This window comes from Dryobates pubescens, chromosome 14, assembly GCF_014839835.1.
Source record: "Dryobates pubescens isolate bDryPub1 chromosome 14, bDryPub1.pri, whole genome shotgun sequence".
Lineage (NCBI taxonomy): Eukaryota > Metazoa > Chordata > Aves > Piciformes > Picidae > Dryobates > Dryobates pubescens.
In genome coordinates, this window is record NC_071625.1 from 24,794,513 (window position 1) to 24,815,624 (window position 21,112).

A 21,112-nucleotide genomic window follows, 5' to 3' on the forward strand; every position below is an offset into this window, starting at 1 on the left:
GACTTCTTGTGTTACCTACAATATTCAGATCACACCATCTGTAAGTATCCACTGCTCCTTGACCTTCTGTACCTGAATGCAGGAAGGGCAGGTTAGTGTGTTGATAGAGTAGAGATCACTTTCACAAGCAAAGACTAATACAGGCTGTACTGCCTTGAGTCAGCAGCCTCTCTGTGTGTGTGTGTATAGATCCAGGCTGCAATTACCTGGGCACATTGCATTTCCCCCCCTTGCTTTTCTGAGGCCACAGAATGGAGCTGCATGGGGCTCTGGATGAATCAGTGCCAGGCAGGGATGGCAGAAGCTGTCTTTAGAGCCTCACTGTGTTGGCTGTGAAATTCAGACAGTGTGTAGTGGAGGAGGCTGGGGAAACCAGGGGGAGAAATAATGGGATGTGTTTAAGACAACTGAAGAACTGGCTTCCATATCTGTCTCTGCTGGAGAGATCCTATTTTTTTTTATCCTAAGCAGGTCACCTTACCCAGACTTTTCATAGGAGTTCACTGACTGTGTGGCCTTCATTTTCTGAGAGCTTGATTTGAGGCTGTGCTGTACTGTTAAATAAGTGCTGAACACACAGAGCTGCAAATGGAAGCAATCAGTGCTGTGCTTTGAGCATATTAAGTGCTATATATTGCCATGTACTTGGGGAAAATTGGGTCCCATTGTATCAAACTGGGTTCTCCAAGTTAGTAGATTTTTTTTCCCCCCTCAATTTCTGACTGCCTCCCCTCCCTGAAACTGCAGAACTGCCTGCTCATTGCTCAGGACATAATGAAGATAAATTCATTAATGTCTGTGCAGCCATAACAGTCAATAATGAAATGAATAACTTGGCTTTCAGATGAAAGAAGGGATGCAGTAAATAAACCATGTGGGCTGGTGTTAAATAGCAAGAAGGAAAGGAAACCCTGAATAGCATCTCACTAAACCCGTAGCAAGAGTTGGGTGCAGGAGGCTTTGCCGTAAGGTGGAGCTCAACCAGGAGATGAAAGATTGTGTCACAAAGGAAATGGCTTGATGTAAAGATATTCAAATGTTTTGCTTCAGTGACACTACATGGGCATGCACCATCAGCAAGTTTGCAGATGGCACCAAGCTGAGTGGTGCTGTCAATACACCAGAGGGACAGGATGGTATCCAGAGGGACCTGGACAAACTGCAGAGGTGGCCCAGGTGAACCTCATGAGGTTCAACAAGAGCAAGTGCAGGGTTCAGCACGTGGGCTGGAACAATCCTCACTATCAATACTGACTGGGGGAGGAGGTGGTAGAAAGCAGACCTGAGGAGAATGACTTAGGGGTGCTGATGGAGGAGAAGCTGGACAGGAGCAGGCAGTGTGAGCTTGCACCACAGAAGGCCAATGGCAACCTGGGCTGCATCCAAAGCAGCATGGCCAGCAGATCCAAAGTGGTAACTCTGACATGTGACTCTGCTCTCCTGAGACCTCACCTGGAGTGCTGTGTGCAGGTCTGGGGCCCTCAATACAGGAAGGACATGGGGCTGATGGAGCAGGGCCAGAGGAGAGCCACAAAAATGATCAGGGTATTGGAGCACCTCTGCTAGAAGGACAGGCTGAGGTAGCTGGGGGTGTTCAGCCTGGAGAAGAGAAGGCTCCAGGGAGACCTAGTAGCAGCCTGCCAGTACCTGAAGGAGGCTACAGGAAGGATGGAGAGAGACTGTTTGCAAAGGCCTGCAGTGGCAGGACAAGGGGCAATGGCTTCAAACTGGAGAAGAACACATTTTGATTGGATGTTAGGAACAAGTTCTTTACTATGGCAGTGGTGGAACACTGAAACAGGTTGCCCAGGGAGGTGGTTGAGGCTCCTTCCCTGGAGATATTCAAGGTGGGGCTCAACAAGGCCCTGAGCAACCTGATCTAGTTGGGGATGTCCCTGCTGACTGCAGGGAAGTTGGACTGGATGACCTTTGGAGGTCCCTTTCAGCCCATTCTATGATTCTAAAAACATGGGGGGGGGGTGGGGGGTGCCTCCATAATCTTATGGTCAAACCATGGTTATCCATGTAGTACTGAACATCAGAATTACACAGAACATCAGTGGGGTTGGCTTTGCTACCCAAACTCCTATTACTAGAGCTAATGAGCCAGCTGAGAGTGGCAGAGGTTAGAAACCTCTCTGCGGACAAGCAGTGCTGAAGGCCAGCTCAATAAGACAGGAGAATCAGAAGATGCAAAGTCAAGGCTGTGCTTTTGGGCAGTGGCACATCATGTTTTTACTGCCAATCATTTCCAGTCTCTAGGCCTAGGAGTCACTATCCTCAACTAGCATTTTTCTCTCCACATATATCCTCTTACTCCTTTTATGCCTGACTTTCCCCATCCTACCAGTGATCCCTCTTTTCCTCCTGCTGCTTCCCCTATCCATCCCTTCATGCCTCCAGCCCTGCTGACTGCCAGCTTTAATATTCCTACACAAGCCTCCCAGCGTGTCTCAAGGTCTTTGCCTCATTGGCTTGGTAGATTGCAGTGGGGTAGAGTGCACTTTGGGTCCCATCCAGCTCCACCTCCTGCAGTCCAGTTTGGTACACTGCTGATTCTAGCCCTAGTCTCTACCTACCCTGCCTTCTACCCATTTTTCATATGACCTACCTGCCACCATAGTTTATCCTTCCTTCCCCATCTCCTGGGCATTTAGACTGGATCTAAGGAAGAAGTTCTTCAGTACAAGGGTGGTGAGATTCTGGAACAGGTTGCCCAGGGAGGCTGTGGATGCCTCCAACCTGGGGGTGTTTAAGGTCAGGCTGGATGAGGCCTTGAGCGTCTGAGTCTTGTTGAGAGGTGTCCCTGCCCATGGTGTGAATGTTGGAGCAGATGAGCTCTGAGGTCCCTTCCAACCTGAGCCATTCTATGATTCCTCAGACCACCTTCTACTTAGCTTACCCCAGTTCTTTCTATAATCCCCCCAAATCTCCCTTCCATACTTGTTTTGCAGCCTACTAGCTGAGGGAACATGCTGGTCCTGCTCTTCTGTAGCAATCACTGCCCTCTGCACTGCACACTGACTGAGAGCAGCAAAATAATAATAATGATAATGATAATAGTAACAACAACAAAACCACTACCAACAATAATAGTGATGAAGATCACAGGATCCCAGGGTGTTAGGGGTTGGAAGGGACCTCTGAAGATCATCGAGTCCAACCCCCCTGCCAGAGCAGGGCCATAGAATCCAGCACAGGTCACACAGGAACACATCCAGACAGGGATGGAAAGTCTCCAGAGAAGGAGACTCCACAACCTCTCTGGGCAGCCTGCTTCAGGGCCCTGTGTTCTTACAGTAAAGAAGTTCTTCCTCACGTTGAGGTGCAACCTCCTGTGCTGGAGTTGCCCCTTGTCCTGTCCCAGGGCACAAGTGAGCAGAGGCTGTCCCTGTCCCCTCCTTCCTGACCCCCAGCCCTTAGATATTTATAGACATTTATGGTGATGGTGCTGATGATGGAAAGTTTTATTCACTTGCAGTACAGACAATACAATGCAGTGTCCCTATGGAGGGGAGCTGTGTTTTAGGAGCCCTGATGAAGCTGCAGTGAGGGTGGCAGGGACAGTGTTTAGAAGACTGGAGCTGGGTGAAGAGGTCTGTGGAGGCTCACTGGGATATGGCTGCACATGCAGCCTGGTGAGCTCTCAGTGCTGCAGGAGGTGTGAGTGTTTGCAGGGATTATGGATTCCTAGGAAGTGGCTTTTCAGAGAGTGGCCAAGTAGAATTTTTCAGAGCTACATTGCTTGGCTGACTCTGGGCAGTTTAATCCACCGTGGCACATGCCAGACACCATCCTGTCTGCCAGGTGATGGGTTTCAGTTTCAAATCACTGCAACAGCAAAGACTTCCAAAGCATAGATACACATCTAAACATCTCTTTGGCCTAACCCTCTGTGATACCCCACCTGCAGCAGTGATTCAGAGCAGCTGATTTCAGCCCAAACACTTGAAGTACCCTGAAGCTATAAGCAGAAGGAAAGGCACAGGTATGGCAGGAAGCCTGCATTAAGCTTACAAATGTGTGGCCCCATCAACTTGTCTAAAGTCATTAAGTAAGTTCAGGTCTTGTTCAGAAGTGTTTTCAGAGCTATCAGCAGAGGCACCTCACAAGGCTGAGCCAATTTGGCACTGGAGATTTGTGCTCCTTAGGCAGTTGTGAGAGGGGAGTCCGTGAGCAAGGGATGTCCTTTGCTTCTGCAGGGAGAAAATTAGATTGCTGCCAGTGAAAATTAATGTAGGGGAGCATGTTATTTAAACTCTGTATGGGAGGAAGAGCCTTCAGAGTAGACAAACATGGAGGAAAGGTAAAAGCAATGCAGTAAACTGAACAGTGGGAATTAAAAATCCCCACTGAAGGGAAGCTGGGGAGGAGATGGAACAGGCTGCCCAGAGAAGCTGTGAAGCCTCCAAGCTTGGAAGTGTTCAGAGTTTGGACGGGGCCTTGAGGAATCTGGTGTAGTAGAAGGTGTCCCTGCCCACGGCAGGGGGTTGGAGATACATGATCTTTTAAGGTCCCTTCCAACCCAAACCATACTAGGATTCCATGAAAGATGGAGGGAAGGCTCCAGGATGTGGCACTAATTTAGTGAAAAGAATTTGGCAAAACAAATAAAGACTGGATACAAACAAAGCCACATGTGCCATCTCCTGCCATGACACAAGCAGCTTTACAGCAAGACTGGGTGACCTGCAATACTTGCCATGGCCTTGGGAAGCCCCCCCCCCGATCTAGCTGGTGTTTGTGAACCCCCAAAGTCTTAGTATGCAGCCTGTGCTACTCCAGTGAGTCACCTGTGCTGAGAGCTGCCTGGCACTCCTCATCCTCACAGTATGCTCTGCAAGTGTCTCCAACAAACCTGACAGTGCAGCTGAGTTTGAAGCCTTGGAGTAATCAGTAGGGTGGTGCAATTCCCACCCTCAAAGCAGCACGGAAGGACCAGCTTTAGGTACTGAAATATGCTGAATTAGGGAAGATCCTGGAGGCTGCTGTGGATGCAGGGGATGGAGATGTGTCATGTCACAATTGTGAATCCCAAAGACACCTAAATACTGTGGTGTGCGTCACAAACATTCCACAGAGCTGCACAATGCTTGAGTATTGACACAGAAAGTATTGACACATTGGGACTGGAGGAGAGAAGGAAGAATAGTACCAGAAGGACTTGGGAGACAGCAAAAAGGTAGGAAGATGCTGCTGGTTTTTACTACCTGCTCTGGTTTCCCTAGTAACAAGTGAGAGGAGGAGAGGAAATCATAGAATCACAGAATGGTAGGGGCTGGAAAGAACCTCTGGAGATCATCCAGTCCAAGCACTCTTTCAGAGTAGGCTGCACAGGACACCATCTAACCAGGTCTTGAATGACTCCAGAGGTAGAGACTCCACCACCTCTATGGGAAACCTGGCCCAGTGCTCCTCAAAGTAAAGAAATTCCTCCTCATGTTTAGATGGAACTTCCTGTGTTCAAGTTTGTGCCCACTGCCCCTTGTCCTGTGACAGGGCACCATTGAAACAGGACTCGGCCCATCCTCCTGACACCCACCCTAGAAGCACTGATGAGCACTGATGAGGTCCCCATTAAGGCTGCACCTCTCCAGGCTAAAAAGCCCCAGTTTGAAATGAGAGTAGATTTAGATTGGATGCTAGGAACAAGTTCTGCACCATGAGTGTGGTGGAACCCTGGAACAAGTTGCCCAGGGATGTGGTTGAGGCTTCATCCCTGTAGATATTCAAGGTGAGGCTCAACAAGGTTCTGGGCAACCTGTTGCAGTGGAAGATGTCCCTGCAAGTCTGCAGTGGGTTTGGACTGGATGAGCATTGGAGGTCCCCTCCAACCCAAACCATTCTGTGATTCTATGACATTAGAAGAAACTTCTCCACTGAAAGGGTTCTCAACCACTGAAGCAGACTGCCCAGGGGGGTGGCTGAATCCCCTTCCCTGGAGGAGTTCAAAGAGGCAGACATGTGGTGTTGAAGACCATGGTTTAGCCCCAGCCTCAGTAGAGTTAGAGAATGGTTAGACTGGATGAGGTTTTTTCCCCAACCAAAATGATTGTGTGATTGTAACCAGATCTCCTTCTGCCCATGACACTTAACCCCAAGAAAGAGGAATATTTAAACTGCAGGGCTGCAGCTAGCTACAGGACAAGACATAGGACAGGGATTCATTCAGGTCAGGAAAAAAAGTATCCCGAAAGAAAGCCAAAGTGATGTTAATAAAAGTGAACACAGAGGTTGGCTGAGAGGAGCACAGCCATGAAGGTACCTGGCAAAGCTAAGCAAGAATGGTTAAAGTACCTCAGAAACGGAAAGCCTGCTGAAGAGTCATTAGGGCTGGTACACCACCAGAGGATAAAGAGTCTATCTCCAATGATCAGGAGATGGCACAGAAAATAAATTCTTTTCCTCTGATATTCTCAAAAGATGAAGTAGAAATCTGTGGACTAAGAGAATCCTTTCCAGATAATTTCAGAGGCATGCTGGTAGCGAGCCAGAGAGAGGCAAGCAGCTCTGAAAAGCTGGGAGGGAAAAGAGGGTGTCACAGAGGGTCCTAGGGAGAACCCCAAAGCTGATGCACTGACAACAGACTTTGTTTAAATGGCATTTTTAATGAGTTGTTAATGAACATCATGGGGTGCTTTGTAAATACACTCGAAGGGGTTACTCTGGATGCTGTGAGTGGGAGAGCCGGTCTCACCACTTGGAGGAGGTGCTGGAAATTCAGCTCCAGGGAGAGGGAGGAAAAATGAAAGAAATCAGGGATCTTACAAATGCAGATAAAGAGCTAAAGGATGGGGGTGAAAAGAATGGGGCTGGGCTCTTTGCAGTGGTGCCCAGGGACAGCACAAGGGGCAATGGCCACAAACTGGAACCCAAGAGGTTTCATTGGACTTCAGGAGTAAACTCTACTTTGAGGGTGCTGGAGCCTTGGAGCAGACTACCCAGAGAGGTGGTGGAGTCTCCTTCTCTAGAGACCTTGAAAACCCAATGTGATTCTGGGCAACCTGATCTAGAGTGAACCTGATTTTAGCAGGGGGCTTGGACTAGATGTTTTCCAGAGGTCCCTTCCAGTCTATTCTGATTGTGTGGCAGCAGAAACATTTGTATATGAAGGGTCATTGAACATACAGACTGAACAGCAGCACAGAAAAGTAAAACAAGGCTGAACAAGAGGCATAAAAACACAGTGAAGGAAACTGTGAAGATCCAGGGGTTTTTTGAGTTCTTCCCTCACAGGCTGGAAGTGGGCACCCAGTAAGCTGCTGAAGGTCATGAGAAGACTCTCACTGACTTTCTGAGCTTTGGGTCAGGCTCTTAGGCTTCAGTTCACCTGCCTAACTTGCAGCATTTAGCTGCCGTACCAAAGTGAAAAGTCTGCACTCCAAACACTAAACTTGGGACTAAAATCCCTCTGTAGCCAGGGAGGAATCAGATGATTCATCCTGCCTGAAGTCTGAGGGGTGTCTCCCTCCGGAAAGAAGCACAGACCAGTGCCGGAAGTCGGGCAGGGTGTATCCAGCATGTTGAATACGAATTAGCAATGAGGTTTAATTTTCTTTCCTAACTAACCTTGATGGCAGTATATTAGTCTTGGAGCCAGACAATGCTAATGCTGATGGGGGGAAGCAGCATTTTCTCTGACCTGTAGTGGCAGCCAAAAGAAAGGTCCTGCTCAGCAGGAGAAGGTAGACTGTTCTCCGCTCCGATTCATGCTTCAGTGCCTTCCTAGAGATGGCCAAGTAAGAAAAGAATCTCTTTTTGCATAATAAATGATTAGCTGTACATCTCCAGTCACATCTGGAAAGCATTGCAGAGTTTTGCTCTGAATAGCTGACATTCCCTCTTAATGGTTTTGTCAGCATCTGCTTCTTTTGCCTCTTGCAAAATATTTGATAAAATATTAATGTAGAAATAAAACAACAAAAACACAACCTGCACATTTCCCTGCTTTCTGATAAATCACTGTGGCTCAGCAGAAGCTTACCAACATCTCTTTCCACGTTTTGCATTATCAGAGTTAGACAAGCTTCCTGATCTACTCTGAGACTAGGGGATGGAGACTAGAAAACAGGCAGTCCCAGCCAGCAGAGAGAGAGAGAGAGAGAGAGAGAGAGAGAGGGAGGGAGAGCTTGCTCAGCAGCCGGACTGCAAAGGGCACCCCACCCCTCTAAACTTCTGGGGAGAACATTCCTTTTGCTGCTCCAGCAGTTGGAAGTTAAAAGCCTGAAGTTAAAACCAAAAAAAAGAAAAAGAAAAAAATATTAAAAATAAAAAAGGATCAAAAAATAGATTAAGAAATAATAAAGCACTGGGCAGATGAGCTGGTGAGAATGAATCTTGTCTGCCTTCAGAGCCTAAGAAGCCAAAAGTGGAGTAGACAAGAGGTGTCTCTCTCCAGCAGCTGGAGGGGTGAAGGGAGCAGGGAACAGTGGCTGCTGGGTGGGGTGGCTGAGCTGTGATACTCCTTGGGAAGGAGCCACCAGGGCCTGCTCTGTTGGGCCAGCTCTGCAGTTGGCCTCCTCCGACACAGTTTCCAGCAGCAGAAATGAAGCATTAGACTGCTATAAAAATTCAAAAGATGCACCACAAAACAAAATGGTACAATTTGGTCCTAACCACCAGTTAGCATTTTCTGGTCAGTGTGACCAGCAGCACTTAATTATAGGCTTGTTTGCGGGAAGTTCAGCCTTCTAACAGCTCCAGCTTTAAATATAACCCAGTGATTAGAAACAATTATTAACGGGTTGGTGCCCTTATTCCCCAAGAGTCCCTGAAGGAGAAATTAGAAATCCTGTTTGAAGATGAAATATGACCACTAGAGGATGCAGTCAAGATCCTGAATGAGTGAGGCATCCTGCTCTGCAAGACCAGCCAGAACGACTGCTTCCTGGAACAGTTGGATGAATAAATGGCAGGCCAGAAGGCTGGGGAAATGTATCAGCTAAGCCATGGAACTAGTATAACCCAGAAGGAAACCCACAAGCCCTGCTTTAGTTGATTTTTCATTCTCTTGCATGTTCTGTGGAGTTTTCTCTATTTTCCTTTGTTAGCTGTTCCTCCTCTCCCTGCGTTATCTGTTGTCCGCCTGTCCCTTCCTATATCCTCTGCTAGTGGTTACCTTTTCATCCTGACAGTGAAGCTCATAAACTGTTCATTCTAGCAGTTAAACCTGGGGTACACCTGTCCTGAAGACCTCAGGCTGCTTTTGATTCGGCTATTGATTGAACATATTGAGGAACAAATCTTAAGAAGTTTTTTTGAAGGTTCCATGGAAACAGGAGGCAGAGTTATTTCACTGTGAGGGTGACAGAACACTAGAATGGGCTGCCTGTGGGGCTTGTGGAGTCTTACTCTCTGGAGATATTCAAGATCCACCTGGATGAGTTCCTGTGTGATATGGTATAGGTGATTCTGCTCTGGCAGGGGGGTTGGACTGGATGATCTGTCAAGGTCCCTTCCAAACCCTAACATTCTGTGATTCTGTGATCTCACATTTATTTACTGACTGCTTCAGTCAATTGATTTACTCTTTCCCTGTCCATCCAGCCCTCAGTCATAAACACTTGCTTAATCTCACTTTCTCTCTCAGAACCACAACTTCTCATCCACAACTAGTAGATCATCTTTATTTAGGAAATCACTTGCAATTTGGAGAGGGCAAGAGGGAAACCACCAGCACTGCCACCACCCAAAAAAAAAATCTGGGCCCAAACCAGGAACTACTGGCTGTTGATTGATACATCGTACAAAAAACCATCTCAAAACAACCCTTTGAAAAGCATATTCTTAAATAGACTTGAAGACAGACTCCCAATACTACTCATCAGGGGGGGCAGCTGCTCAGCTGGGACACAGGGACAGGTGATTGTCACAGGGCATTTAAATGCAAGGAGAGAAGATTGGTTCAGCTCAGCCTGTTTCCAGCTGTTCAGTATGTTATGTCAAAAAATACCATTTGTTTCTCTGTACCTTCCCTTGGTTGTGGTGGGTGGATTTGTCCCCTTGTTTGCATCTCAGTGGGTCAGGCTTTTCTAACCTGTGCATGAAGCTTGAGGAAGGCAGATTTAGACTGGAGATGAGGAAGAAATTCTTTCCAGTGGGGGTGATGAGGCTCAGGAAGAGGTTGCCCAGGGAAGCTGTGGAGGCACTCTCCCTGGAGGGGTTCAAACCCAAGTTAAGTGAGGCCATGAGCAACCTGGGCTAGTGGGAGGTATCCCTGCACATGTCAGGGGGGTTGGGACTGGATGATCATAGAATCATAGAATTGTCAGGGTTGGAAGTGACCTCAAGAATGATCTTTAAGGTCCCTTCCAACCCAACCCATTCTATGAATCTATGAACGTTCATCTCATCTGCTGTTCAACTTTGGCTGAGGCCTGGATTTTGCAATTGAAATCATCACACAACTTAACTTCAGTGGTTTGGGGAAGGTCACGAGGCTCTTCCTTCCTAGTATTGGTATGGAATTGGGACCCGAGTGTGTAGCTGAATGTATTAAAGCCTCTGATGTTGCCAGCTAATGGACAATATCAGCAGACTCACATTACCTCTGAAGTGTCACTTTTGCATTTCCTCTTATTTTACAGTTTTAGCACAGACTGCTAACCTCATTTTTGTGTTTAATTCTCAGCCAGTGGTGAGGAAAAAGGCTGATAATAACTAAACTCAGGAGATCCAACATCAAAATAAATTTTCAACATTTGGACAAACTAAAACCAGGTGTGAATAAAATATCATATTGCAAATGAAAGTGTTATTAAAGCCATTAAAGTGCATTTGAATCTGGTGTTCTCTTCACGTCCAAAGCTGACATTTGTGAATGTATATAGGCAGGACTCTTGTAAATTCAAAGCAGATTGTTGGGACCTGCTCTGGAATCTGCGGCACCATCATATCGCATCCAGTTCTGGGCTCCCCATCTCAAGAGGGACAGGGATCTGCTTGAAAGAGTCCACTGGAGGGCTACAAGGATGATGAAGGGACTGGAGCACTGCCTGATGAGGAAAGGCTGAGAGAGAGGTTGTGGAGCCTCCTCTGGAGACTTTCCAGCCCTGTCTGGATGCGTTCCTGTGTGACCTGCACTAGATTCTGTGGCCCTGCTCTGGCAGGGGAGTTGGGCTCAAAGACATCCAGAGGTCCTTTCCAACCCCTGACATCCTGGGATCCTGGGATCATACTGTACTTTACTGACACATAATAATTCATGATTTTGTGTCTCTGAGCAGGCACTGTCACATTTGTATAGCCAACTCCTATCCTCGTTGGGTCACATACGAAGCCAGGAGAAGAATGCTAGGAAAGAGAGGTCTGCAGCATCTTGGCATAGGTGCAGCGCCTTGGGTTGCACACTTAGCTACATGTCCTCTATGTATGTTCTGAGGAATGGTCTTCAGGAATTTTTATTTTTTTGTTGCAATTTTCTAACTGCTTTTAAGTGAGAGCTGTTGTGTTTCCATCCCGTCCCTTTGATATCTGTGGCGGCGGTGTGAATCCTCGGCGGCCTTTCTGTGATCCTGAAGGAAGAGAGCAGAAGCTGTATTATCATTGCTGTCTCTGAAAATTTATTTCTGAAGCGAATGCCACACATATTTCTGAAATGAATGCCAAATGTGTTTTCGAGGAGTCAGTGCCATTGAAAGCCGAGGCAGGCAATTTATACCGTGCATAATAATGATATTAATTTTTATGGTGTGTATAAGTTACATTTTGATTAGTTTTTTTTTGGGTGGGTTTTTTTTTTTTTTGCATGATTAAAAATTCGCAAAGCCTTTACGGCCCCCAGGAGCCTACCTGTAATAAACAGCTCTCACCTTCCAAACCATAAACCCGGTCTGCAGCACTCGAACATTAGAGCTAATTGCCTTGCTACATCAAAGGGAGCTCCACAAGACTGAGGAAAATCAGAGGAGGGGGGTGCTGGGGAGCAGGGCGGGAGGGGGTGGGGGGCAGTTTCACTTCTGAAGGTTATGTGTTTGTGGCTCAGTGAAGCCCTGTAAAGTTACGGCCTTAGAACTGCTGTTTGCGATTAAGTTGATGGGGAAAGTCTATCCCCGCAATCTCTGCCTGCTGCTGACACAGAGTCTTTGTTCGCATTCAGATTTCTCAAACTGTTGCCAGGGTCAGGCTGAGGTCAGACACCAGGATGATGTATAGGAGAACATGTCTGGGAATTTCTCTCACACTTAAAACACATACCAGGAAAAAAAAAAAAACACACACACACACACACAACCAGGAGAGCACTCTGCAAAAATCGTCTGATGAGACCCAGATGATACTGTAGCTTTTCTTTTAGTACCTTCATAATTTTCTTTCTCTGTGCCTGACACGCACGCAATGTTTTATTAATGTGTGCCACGATAGCCCTTACGATTTTATGTCCCCTCAAGATAAGGACACTCGGTAGCACTTTGACACTTCATTTTCCAGCCCAGGGGGATTGGGCCAGTAAATCTCGCAAAGGAAGCCAGGCGGCCGTTCCCAAGGATGAGTAGAGAAGGGATGGCCGCGGGCTCGGCGAGGCCGCGGGGCCTGGCCCTGGCTGCGAGCCTGTCGTGCGCGCCCCGCGCTGCCGCGGCCCGAGCCAGGCCTGATCAGAGGCGCCCGGCGCCCGCCCCGCGCTCCGCTGGCCGCCGCGGCCCGCGCCCGCTGCGCTGCCATCTTTGATTAGCCAGCGGCGCGGGAGGGGCAGCGCCCAGGCAGCACTGTGCGTGTGTGTGTGTGATGTTCTGATGGAAATTCTCTGCCGCCTCGGGTTTTTCATGTGCCATCATTTTAAAAGGAGAGAACCCCTGGTTTTGTCCCAAAACACAGACACGCATGCTTAGTCCTGACCTATTGTGCATCGATGGCGATGCAAAACACATCGATCCGGGGCTGAGAGTTGATTTATTTGATTGCTTTTTTTCTTCTAGTTTCCAAAATTGGAGCTGTGTTGTTTGTTTTGGTTCGTGTCTTCCCCCCCCCCCCCCCCCCCTTTTTTTTTTATTTTTTTTTTATTTTTTTTTTAATTTTCCCCTCTCCCAGCGTACAAAATGGTTTGGTAGGGAGCTGAGATGGGGCTGGGTTCAGCACCTTGCCCCCAGGGTTGCTCACCCCTGGGCGTTACAGTTTGAGCGCATGGCTGGCCAGGAAGGCACCGAGCAGCAGCAATTTTTTTGTGCTCAGCTGCTGCGTATGACAGAGGATATTTCATTCTGCTGTCAGAACGTTATTAATAAAACATGGGGTGCGAAGAGGGCCACTATTTCCCCTTTCAATCACTATAGCATTTACAATGAAAATTTTATGCAGTGTGTAATTTTCAGTTAATGCTTGACACTTAAAACGTCGGTAGCTGCGTTTTGTGTGGCTCCTGAAGGGTTAATTGTATCATGTTCCCTGCATAAAAGCTCTGCTTATCGAAAGTGAATAGAAGAGTGTATGCAAATGTGTGTCTGTGACCTTTTGCCTTTCCAGGGTTAATTTATATGGTCATTAAAGATTTTATGAAATTGAGCAGCCCGGTGCTTCGAATCCCGTTTTACCTTCACCTCCTAATTTATGTAATTCCTACCTGAGCTGGGAAATATTATTTTTATTTATTTGTGTGTGTGTGTGTGTGTGTGTGCGCTGCAATGAAAACAGCGTGCTGTGCTGGAGGGAGTTGCAAGTCTGGTTATCTGGCATTACTCAGATTGCTAAAAATTCATTAAAATGTGACATCAGCACAGTGAGAGACAAATGATCACAGGATGAAAAGGAACAGTGGGCCTTTCACGGATTAGTGCTACACAGCCCCAGCATAGAAAGCTAACTGCATAAACAGATTAATCCACCAGTAGCAGCATAGCTAAGATTTACTGAATAATTAAATGGGCTTGAGTTACTGTGAAGATTTCCATACCGTCTCGCTGGTGTGTGAACGGCAGAGCGAGGTGCGGGGCGATGCCGCGTCCTCGCCAGCCCTACACCCAGTGGCATCCTCGATCCCGAGTGGCTCCCCCTGCAGATAAAATTGGAGACTTCTCCCACAAAGCCAGAGGTTTATATTTAATACAGGACCTAATACCTAATGCTTACTTACTGCAATTAGCAGGATACTGCTGCACTAATAGGATTTATATTGCAATCACCCCCTGCTTATTTTTTTTTCCCTTTCCCCTGTTATTTATTTATTTGTTTGTTTGTTTGTTTATTTGGCTCCAAGATGCATTTTCACATGTGCTGGCTTTTGTTCCTCTGTATGTGTGTGCTTGTATCCTAACAGCAATCATTCCTAGCCAAGAATATGAAATGGCAGGCTTTAAGTCTCTCCCACTGGTGCAGAGCAAGTGCTCTGATGAAGGCACGGTCAGAATTTCTGAATGGGTTTGGAAGTATTGCAAATTATTTGTAATTAAGGTCCAAGATCTCTCAGGTGCTGCTCTTTCCCCTCTTCTTCCACCCCAGCCCTCCTTTTCCCATCTTTTGCCACCCCCCTGTCAGTGCTGTTCTCACTGCAGGACGTAATTTTGAACTGCTGTTAAGTGGTCACTGAGTTTCTGTTCTAAGCTCTTTTTCTGTGTTTATCCACAGAAGAACAAGGTGAAGATACAGAAGGGTCTGCTAAAAGTGCATCAGTGGCTGTGGCTGATGATAAAGACTCAAGTGAGAGAGACAATAGCGAAGGCAAAAAATCTAGTAAAGACTCTGGTAAGACACTAGAATTTTTGGTTCCCCCCCGCTCCCCCTTTTTGGTCTCTTTTTAAAATGGATATTAAACTTATGAAATGCTCTTTCATTTGGAACTGTCTGGACGTTCCCACTACTATTCACTGCATGTGCATTTTGCATGTGATTTCTATCAGTAGCCTCCCATTGACCTATTTTTAATCATAACCATCTGACAGGATAGATGCGGATAAGTTGAAGAATATTACAGGACGGCCAGTGAGATTATTTTTTAATCAAATCAGTTTGTGTGCTTGTAATTTTTTAAGCGCCTTTCATTAATCTTAGCTGTACTTGTGATTCCTCTGATGGCATATTAATTTTTCATAAGCATAGGATTAGGTACCACTTGTTTTTTATTTTATTTTATTTCCCCCCTCTCCCCCTTCCTTCAATCAGGTTTTGCCCCCCTTTATAACCCAAAGAATGGGAGGAGGTTTGGGTTTGGTTTGCTTTGCTTTTGTTATTTTCTCATTTTGCTCTCGCGTCTCTGATCGGTCGCTTCCAAGAATCTCTCCTCTTCCTGGGCATTTATTTGAGGCATTTTGAATAAAAAATAAAATAAAATTTTAAAAAAGTACACAAAATCCAGCGGGTTAAAAAAAAAAAAAGAGAAAAGTTTACAGATGATTCAGCCTAAGAAAGAGGAAATATCATTGAAAACGGATTATGGGTTGGGTAATTTTGATCTCCTGGAATAGACAGCGCCCAGTAATGAAAGCTACTGTCTTTGAAAACAAAACCCCCATATCATGACATTTACTTGTGCACAAACAAACCCAGGGCCAGCATCTGGTGTAGATACCCAAGGCTTTTTCTGTGTTTGATTTGGCAAATATGTGACTTCATCCATGCTTTTTATGTATGAGATGGAAATCTATGGTCACAATGAATATTACATCGGCTACTGGTGCCGCACGCTATACCTAGTTACATTATGTTGGATTCACTGAAGCAGAAGAAGTGCTGAAACAGGTTGAAGCCTATTAGTTTCAGGTATTCATATATCTTTTCCTTGTCTGCCAATGACAACAGCATACAAAGGAGGATGTATTCCCCCTTAAAGACATATAGGTGTAGAGAAAAGATCATTTTACGTATGAGTTTCTTTACACCCAAACGCCCCCATACTGTAATTTGCTCTTCATGTATTAAGCGTTGGGATTTATTGCCCCAAAAAATATTATAGATTGCCCTTTCTACGCTGAATCAATTCAGAAGACTGAGTTAAAGATGAAAGTTTCCTTCAAGTTTGCTTGTTGATGTGCTAAGGTCAGTACCCATCACTGCAGAACCTCAGCTGCTCTGCCATCGCTTTGTTTTTTGAGATCAAGAGAGTGCAGAAAGGCCGATGATGACAAGGATGATGTTGGGCAAGAAGCTGTATTGTGGTTTAAAATACCTATCTGCCTTGGCTGGCTCCCTGACTGGCTAAAAACCATCTACAGTGCAGTCAGGTCAAGCTCCCAGATCAACACAAGACCTCCATCAGGGGCTGTCCTGGACACTCACCATGAGAAGAGTGACAGCCACCTACATCCTGCCTTTCCTGCTGTACACTCTGCCTAAGGGCCACCAGGAAACCACTTCAGGGAGTTTTCAGCTCTCTCTTTTTCTTAGACAACTCAATCCATAGTTATTCAAGAAAGTTACTAAAGCTCCACAAAAAAACCCACAAAACCAAACCCCAACAACAAAACACCCCAAACCAAATCAAAACAAAACAAAGAAAAGAAAGAGAAGAAGAGATGGAATCTAGGGGGAAAAAAAAAAAAATACCAAAGGGGAATTCTCAAAATTCCATCAGGATTATCTGCTCATAAGGGCCATGTTTAATTAGGACAAACCTATATCCAGATGCCTACTGGGTGCATTACACACACAAAAAAAGAGAAAACCCAGCATAATTGTTCTGCATTCCCGTGCCAGCAATTACACAAATAACTTTGCAGTAATATCCGTATGAAAACAAGGGCTGAAATACACGATTGCTTTTGTGCTTGGCACAGAGAAGAGCTTGCACTGTGAAACCCTAAATCTTGCAGCAACTTTTATTTCTTTCCTCTGAATTACTCTGCATGCGCGAGGCTGGGGCCATCATCTTAATTTCCACTCAGCTGACAAGGATTTCTAATGGCTGCAGAACTGCTTGTTGTATAATTGAATGTTAATTTGGGCTCGCTCATGGATTGAGCCTCGCAAGTCTTGCCAAAGAAATCGCAGGAAAAACCAATAAATTAATCACAACCCTAACAAGTTAGACAGGAGAGCGGTGTGACCCCTCTTTAGCATAGAATCTATTAGAGGGGAAAGGATTAACATGTATTTAGTAGCAGTGTGTTTGTGTAAGCTGTTGTGCTGTGCTGCTCACCTTATCTCCAGGAGTGGAGCTTTCGACAGGGGCCGTGGCAGTCTGCAGGTTCTGTTTGTTGAATATTCATTGGGAAGAGCAAAGCCTCACTAATGCTTCATTTATATTGTCACTTAAATCTAGTGCCGCTTTAGATTAATTATAATCCAAATTACAGCTCTATGCAGTGCAAGAATTAATATGGAATTTATCCAGATTAATACATTTGCATTGAAAATGTAATATGTCTCTGCCATGGCTAAGGGGAGCACTTTTTAATAAGGTAGTAAACATGAAGAAGGATGGAAATTAACCTTCATTATTGCAATGAAAATTATCCTTTCATTCTGCTCTAATTAGGAAGAATACTCTCCCAGTAATTATAGTTTTAGAATTATTTTGAGGCTGAAAAACATCATCTGATGTGTCAGAAGTCTGAAATTATGCAATCTTTATCAAATGCATGGATTCATGGATTTCAGTGACAGCTTTCCCAGGACTTTTTTTCTCACCAGCCTATGAATTCGATCCCTCTCGCCAGTCCCACAGACAGTGTTAGTTTGATTTGGGGGTGATGACATCAGTGAATCCTGTCACTTTTATAGTGAATCATGTCGTTTTTATATCAGCAATCTCCACACAAGCTAAAGAATTCTGTGACTGACAGGCAGTCAGTGACACTTACTCACGGCACTTGCTCAGAATGAAACTTAGTTTTTGAGCTAAATGCATTTAATTACATTATCCCTCTAAAACAATGCTGTGTATTTTCTGTTATAAACTTAATTACAGTTTTGTCTCGCAGTTAGGGAAAAAAAAATCCCAACAAAGGATGTGTCTCAAGAGCTAAAAGCGCATATTTAAATCATGAATAACAACTCATGCTTTCCCTGCAGCTACCTAGGAAGGCTAGCATGCCAGTGGAACATCTAGCTATGCAAACAGTGCCACACAGTGTGCTCTGAGCCATAATATTTCCTCTCCTCCTTCAATATGCTCCCTCTAAGACCATCACTTTGTTCAGCCTCCCTACAGGAAGCGCCTTAAAACGGTCAACACAGAAAGCAGACTGTTGACAGTGCTGACTTGTCATAGCTGGACCACTGTCCCAGGAGCTGATCTGCTTTGGCTTTGGCATGCGTGCTCTGGTTTGGGAGGGTTCAGTCCTCACCTTTCTCTGTGCCAGAGAGAAGAATCAACCCCTCTCTTGTTTGGTTTTTTTGTTTTGTTTTTCCTGCAAAACTCAGCTTTGGTTACTTTATTATGGGCTAGATTTAACTTCAGTCACTTAAGAAGTAACAGTGCTTGGGGTTGAATGAATCCAGAGCAAGGCCAACAACAAACCCAGCAAAGCCTCTGTAAATGTTGACAGTTTATATAAATGTCATGGTAAACACAGTAAAAAGCTGTGCTTTGTTATGCATTCATTGACCCCAGCACAGTGCTTTATAACTCTCGGGTTTTATTGTATTAACCACAAAAGAAAATTTCCCCTCCCCACCCCCTGCTTGTTTTTATGGAAACAAGAACTATGTGTTTCATGATCATTATAGGCCCTTTGAAGCAACTTGAGTTATTCCATCCTGTGCTGGAAGATGATGTGTGATATTAACCTTGTGTGTGCCCAGGGTGCTCTCCAAGCTCCCTTTCACTAGCAGTTAAACACCACAGCCCCCACCCCCCAAAAAAAAGCATTTTCACAAGTGAATGTTGGAACAGAACTTGCAGCAGAATTTCTGTAAAAACCTGGAGAACAGGCTGGCATGACAAAGGGAAGAGAAGGTGGAATTGGTTTAGTTTTGGTTTGTAAAGCCAGCTTTCTGAATAGCAGTGTCTGTTTACAGCAGCTGAGCTTCTAGGCCCTTTGTCTTTAAAAAGGGACATTTTAAAAGTGACAGAGGATAAAGGTAAGAAACAGAAGCCAACTGTTAGACATTTTTGACAGCTGGCAATGAAGAGAGGTTAATAATTTGAACCCATCCTTCTAAAAGCTGAGAAGCAGCCTTTCTGTGTTAATGTAGAGTGTCACTTTCTTACTTCCCATAATACTCACAGTTAAGATGTTTGAATAATCCTGGTATATTGCCCAGTAAATGCAGATAGGCCAGGGAGTCCTGTAGGGCCATGAACCAAGGTGAGGAGTGAAAGGGGGCCTTAAGGCATTGCATCCTGTAGGTCTTGCCTTTAAGCATCACTGGTGCCTCAGGTCATTGGCACAGCACTGCCTGAGCAATCCAGGTAGGCCTCCAGAAAGTGTCTTGTTCATAGAAACATAGAATGGTTTGGGTTGGAAAAGCCTTCTAAGGTCATGGAGTCCAGCCTTCAACCCAACACCACCGTGGCCACTAAACCATGTCCCAGAGTGCCATGGCCACACTTTTCTTGAACACCTCCAGGGATGGTGACTTCACCACCTCCCCAGGCAGCCTGTTCTCTCCTCTCCAACTTAACTCTCCCCTGGCACAATTTCAGGCCATTTCCTCTTGTTCTAGTCCCTGATACTAGAAAGAAGAGACCAACCCCACCTCATTCCAGCCTCCTTTCAGGGAGTTGCAGTGAGCAATGAGGTCTCCCCTCAGCCTCTTCTTCTCCAGACTTAACACCCTCAGGTCCCTCAGCTGCTCCTCATCAGCCCTGTTCTTCAGACCCTCCCCCAGCTGTGCTGCCTTTCTCTGGACTTGTTCCAGCACCTCAATGTCCTTCTTGGAGTGAGAGGCCCAAAACTGAAGGCAGGATTCAGATGTTACACAGATGCTGGCAAATTGGTCATCACAAGTAGTGAAATATATCAGGAATAAACTTTAATTTGAGCAAGAACATGCAAAAGTTACAGCTCTAAATTGCATCAGAAGAAATCAGTAGGAACTTAGGAACGAAGAACAAAGTGTGGGGAAACTGCAGTTAATGTGTAAGTTATAAAATCTGGGGGCTAATAAAGAAATGTCTGACAGAAAAATGTCCCTGGGGGATTCGGTTTGCAGTTGTTTGCTATGGTAGGATGAGAGGTTTGGGTATTTACCTTGAGACCTGGAGTCCCCCAGGGATCAGTGCTGGGTCCAGTCATAGAATCCTGTTCAGCATCTGTATCAATGATGTTGGGAGTGTCTGCTCAGCAGCTTTGCTGGTGATACTAAACTGGGAGGCTTGGCTGAGACACCTGAAGGCTGTGTAGCCATTCAGTGAGACTTGGACAGACAGAGCTGGGCAGAGAGGAACCTAATGAGGTTCTGCAAGGATAAGTGCAGAGTCCTGCATCTGGGAAGGAAGAATAAACTGCAGCAGTAGAGGTTGGGAGGTGATCTGCTGGAGAGCAGCCCCCTGGAGAAGGACCTGGGAGTGCTGGTGGACAACAAGTTCTGCATGGGACAGCAATGTGCCCTGGGGGCCAAGAAGGCCAATGAGATCCTGGGCTGCATTCAGAGGAGTGTGTCCAGCAGAGCCAGGCAGGTTCTCCTCCCCCTCTACTCTGCCCTGGTGAGATCTCACCTGGAATATTGCATCCAGTTCTGGGCTCCCCAGTTCAAGAGGGACAGGGATCTACTTGAAAGGGTCCAAGGGAGGGCTAGAAGGATGCTGAAGGGACTGGAGCACTGCCTGATGAGGAGAGGCTGAGAGCCCTGGGGCTGTTTAGTCCAGAGAGGAGAAGACTGAGAGGGGATCTGATCAATGTCTATAAATATCTGAGGGCTGGGGGTCACAAAGGAAGGGACAGGCACAACCTCTGCTCACTTGTGCCCTGGGATAGGACAAGGGGCAATGGATGTAAAATAAAGTACAAGAAGTTCCACTTCAACATGAGGAGGAACTTCTTTACTGTAAGTCACAGAGCACTGGAACAGACTGCCCAGGGAGGTTGTAGAATCTCCTTCTCTGGAGCCTTTCCAGCCCTGTCTGGATGTGTTCCTGTGTGACCTGTGCTGGATTCTCTGGTCCTGCTCTGGCAGGGGATTTGGACTCGATGATCTTCAGAGATCCTTTCCAACCCCTAACATCCTGGGATCCTGTGAACTGTTCTCTTATTTTACTTCTCTTAATGTTGGCCTTGTAATACTGCACAAAATCTGTATGATG

General features: G+C 45.9%; 1 protein-coding gene across 1 annotated transcript in view; it reads left to right on the plus strand.

Moving 5' to 3' along the window:
* The window catches only part of ZFHX4 (zinc finger homeobox 4), a 183,025-nt gene that overhangs the window by 140,772 nt on the left and 21,141 nt on the right, over window positions 1–21,112 (plus strand). The window contains exon 5 of the mRNA XM_054167486.1: window positions 14,557–14,673. Coding sequence (XP_054023461.1) covers window positions 14,557–14,673 — 117 coding nt within the window. The remainder of the gene's footprint in view (window positions 1–14,556; window positions 14,674–21,112) is intronic.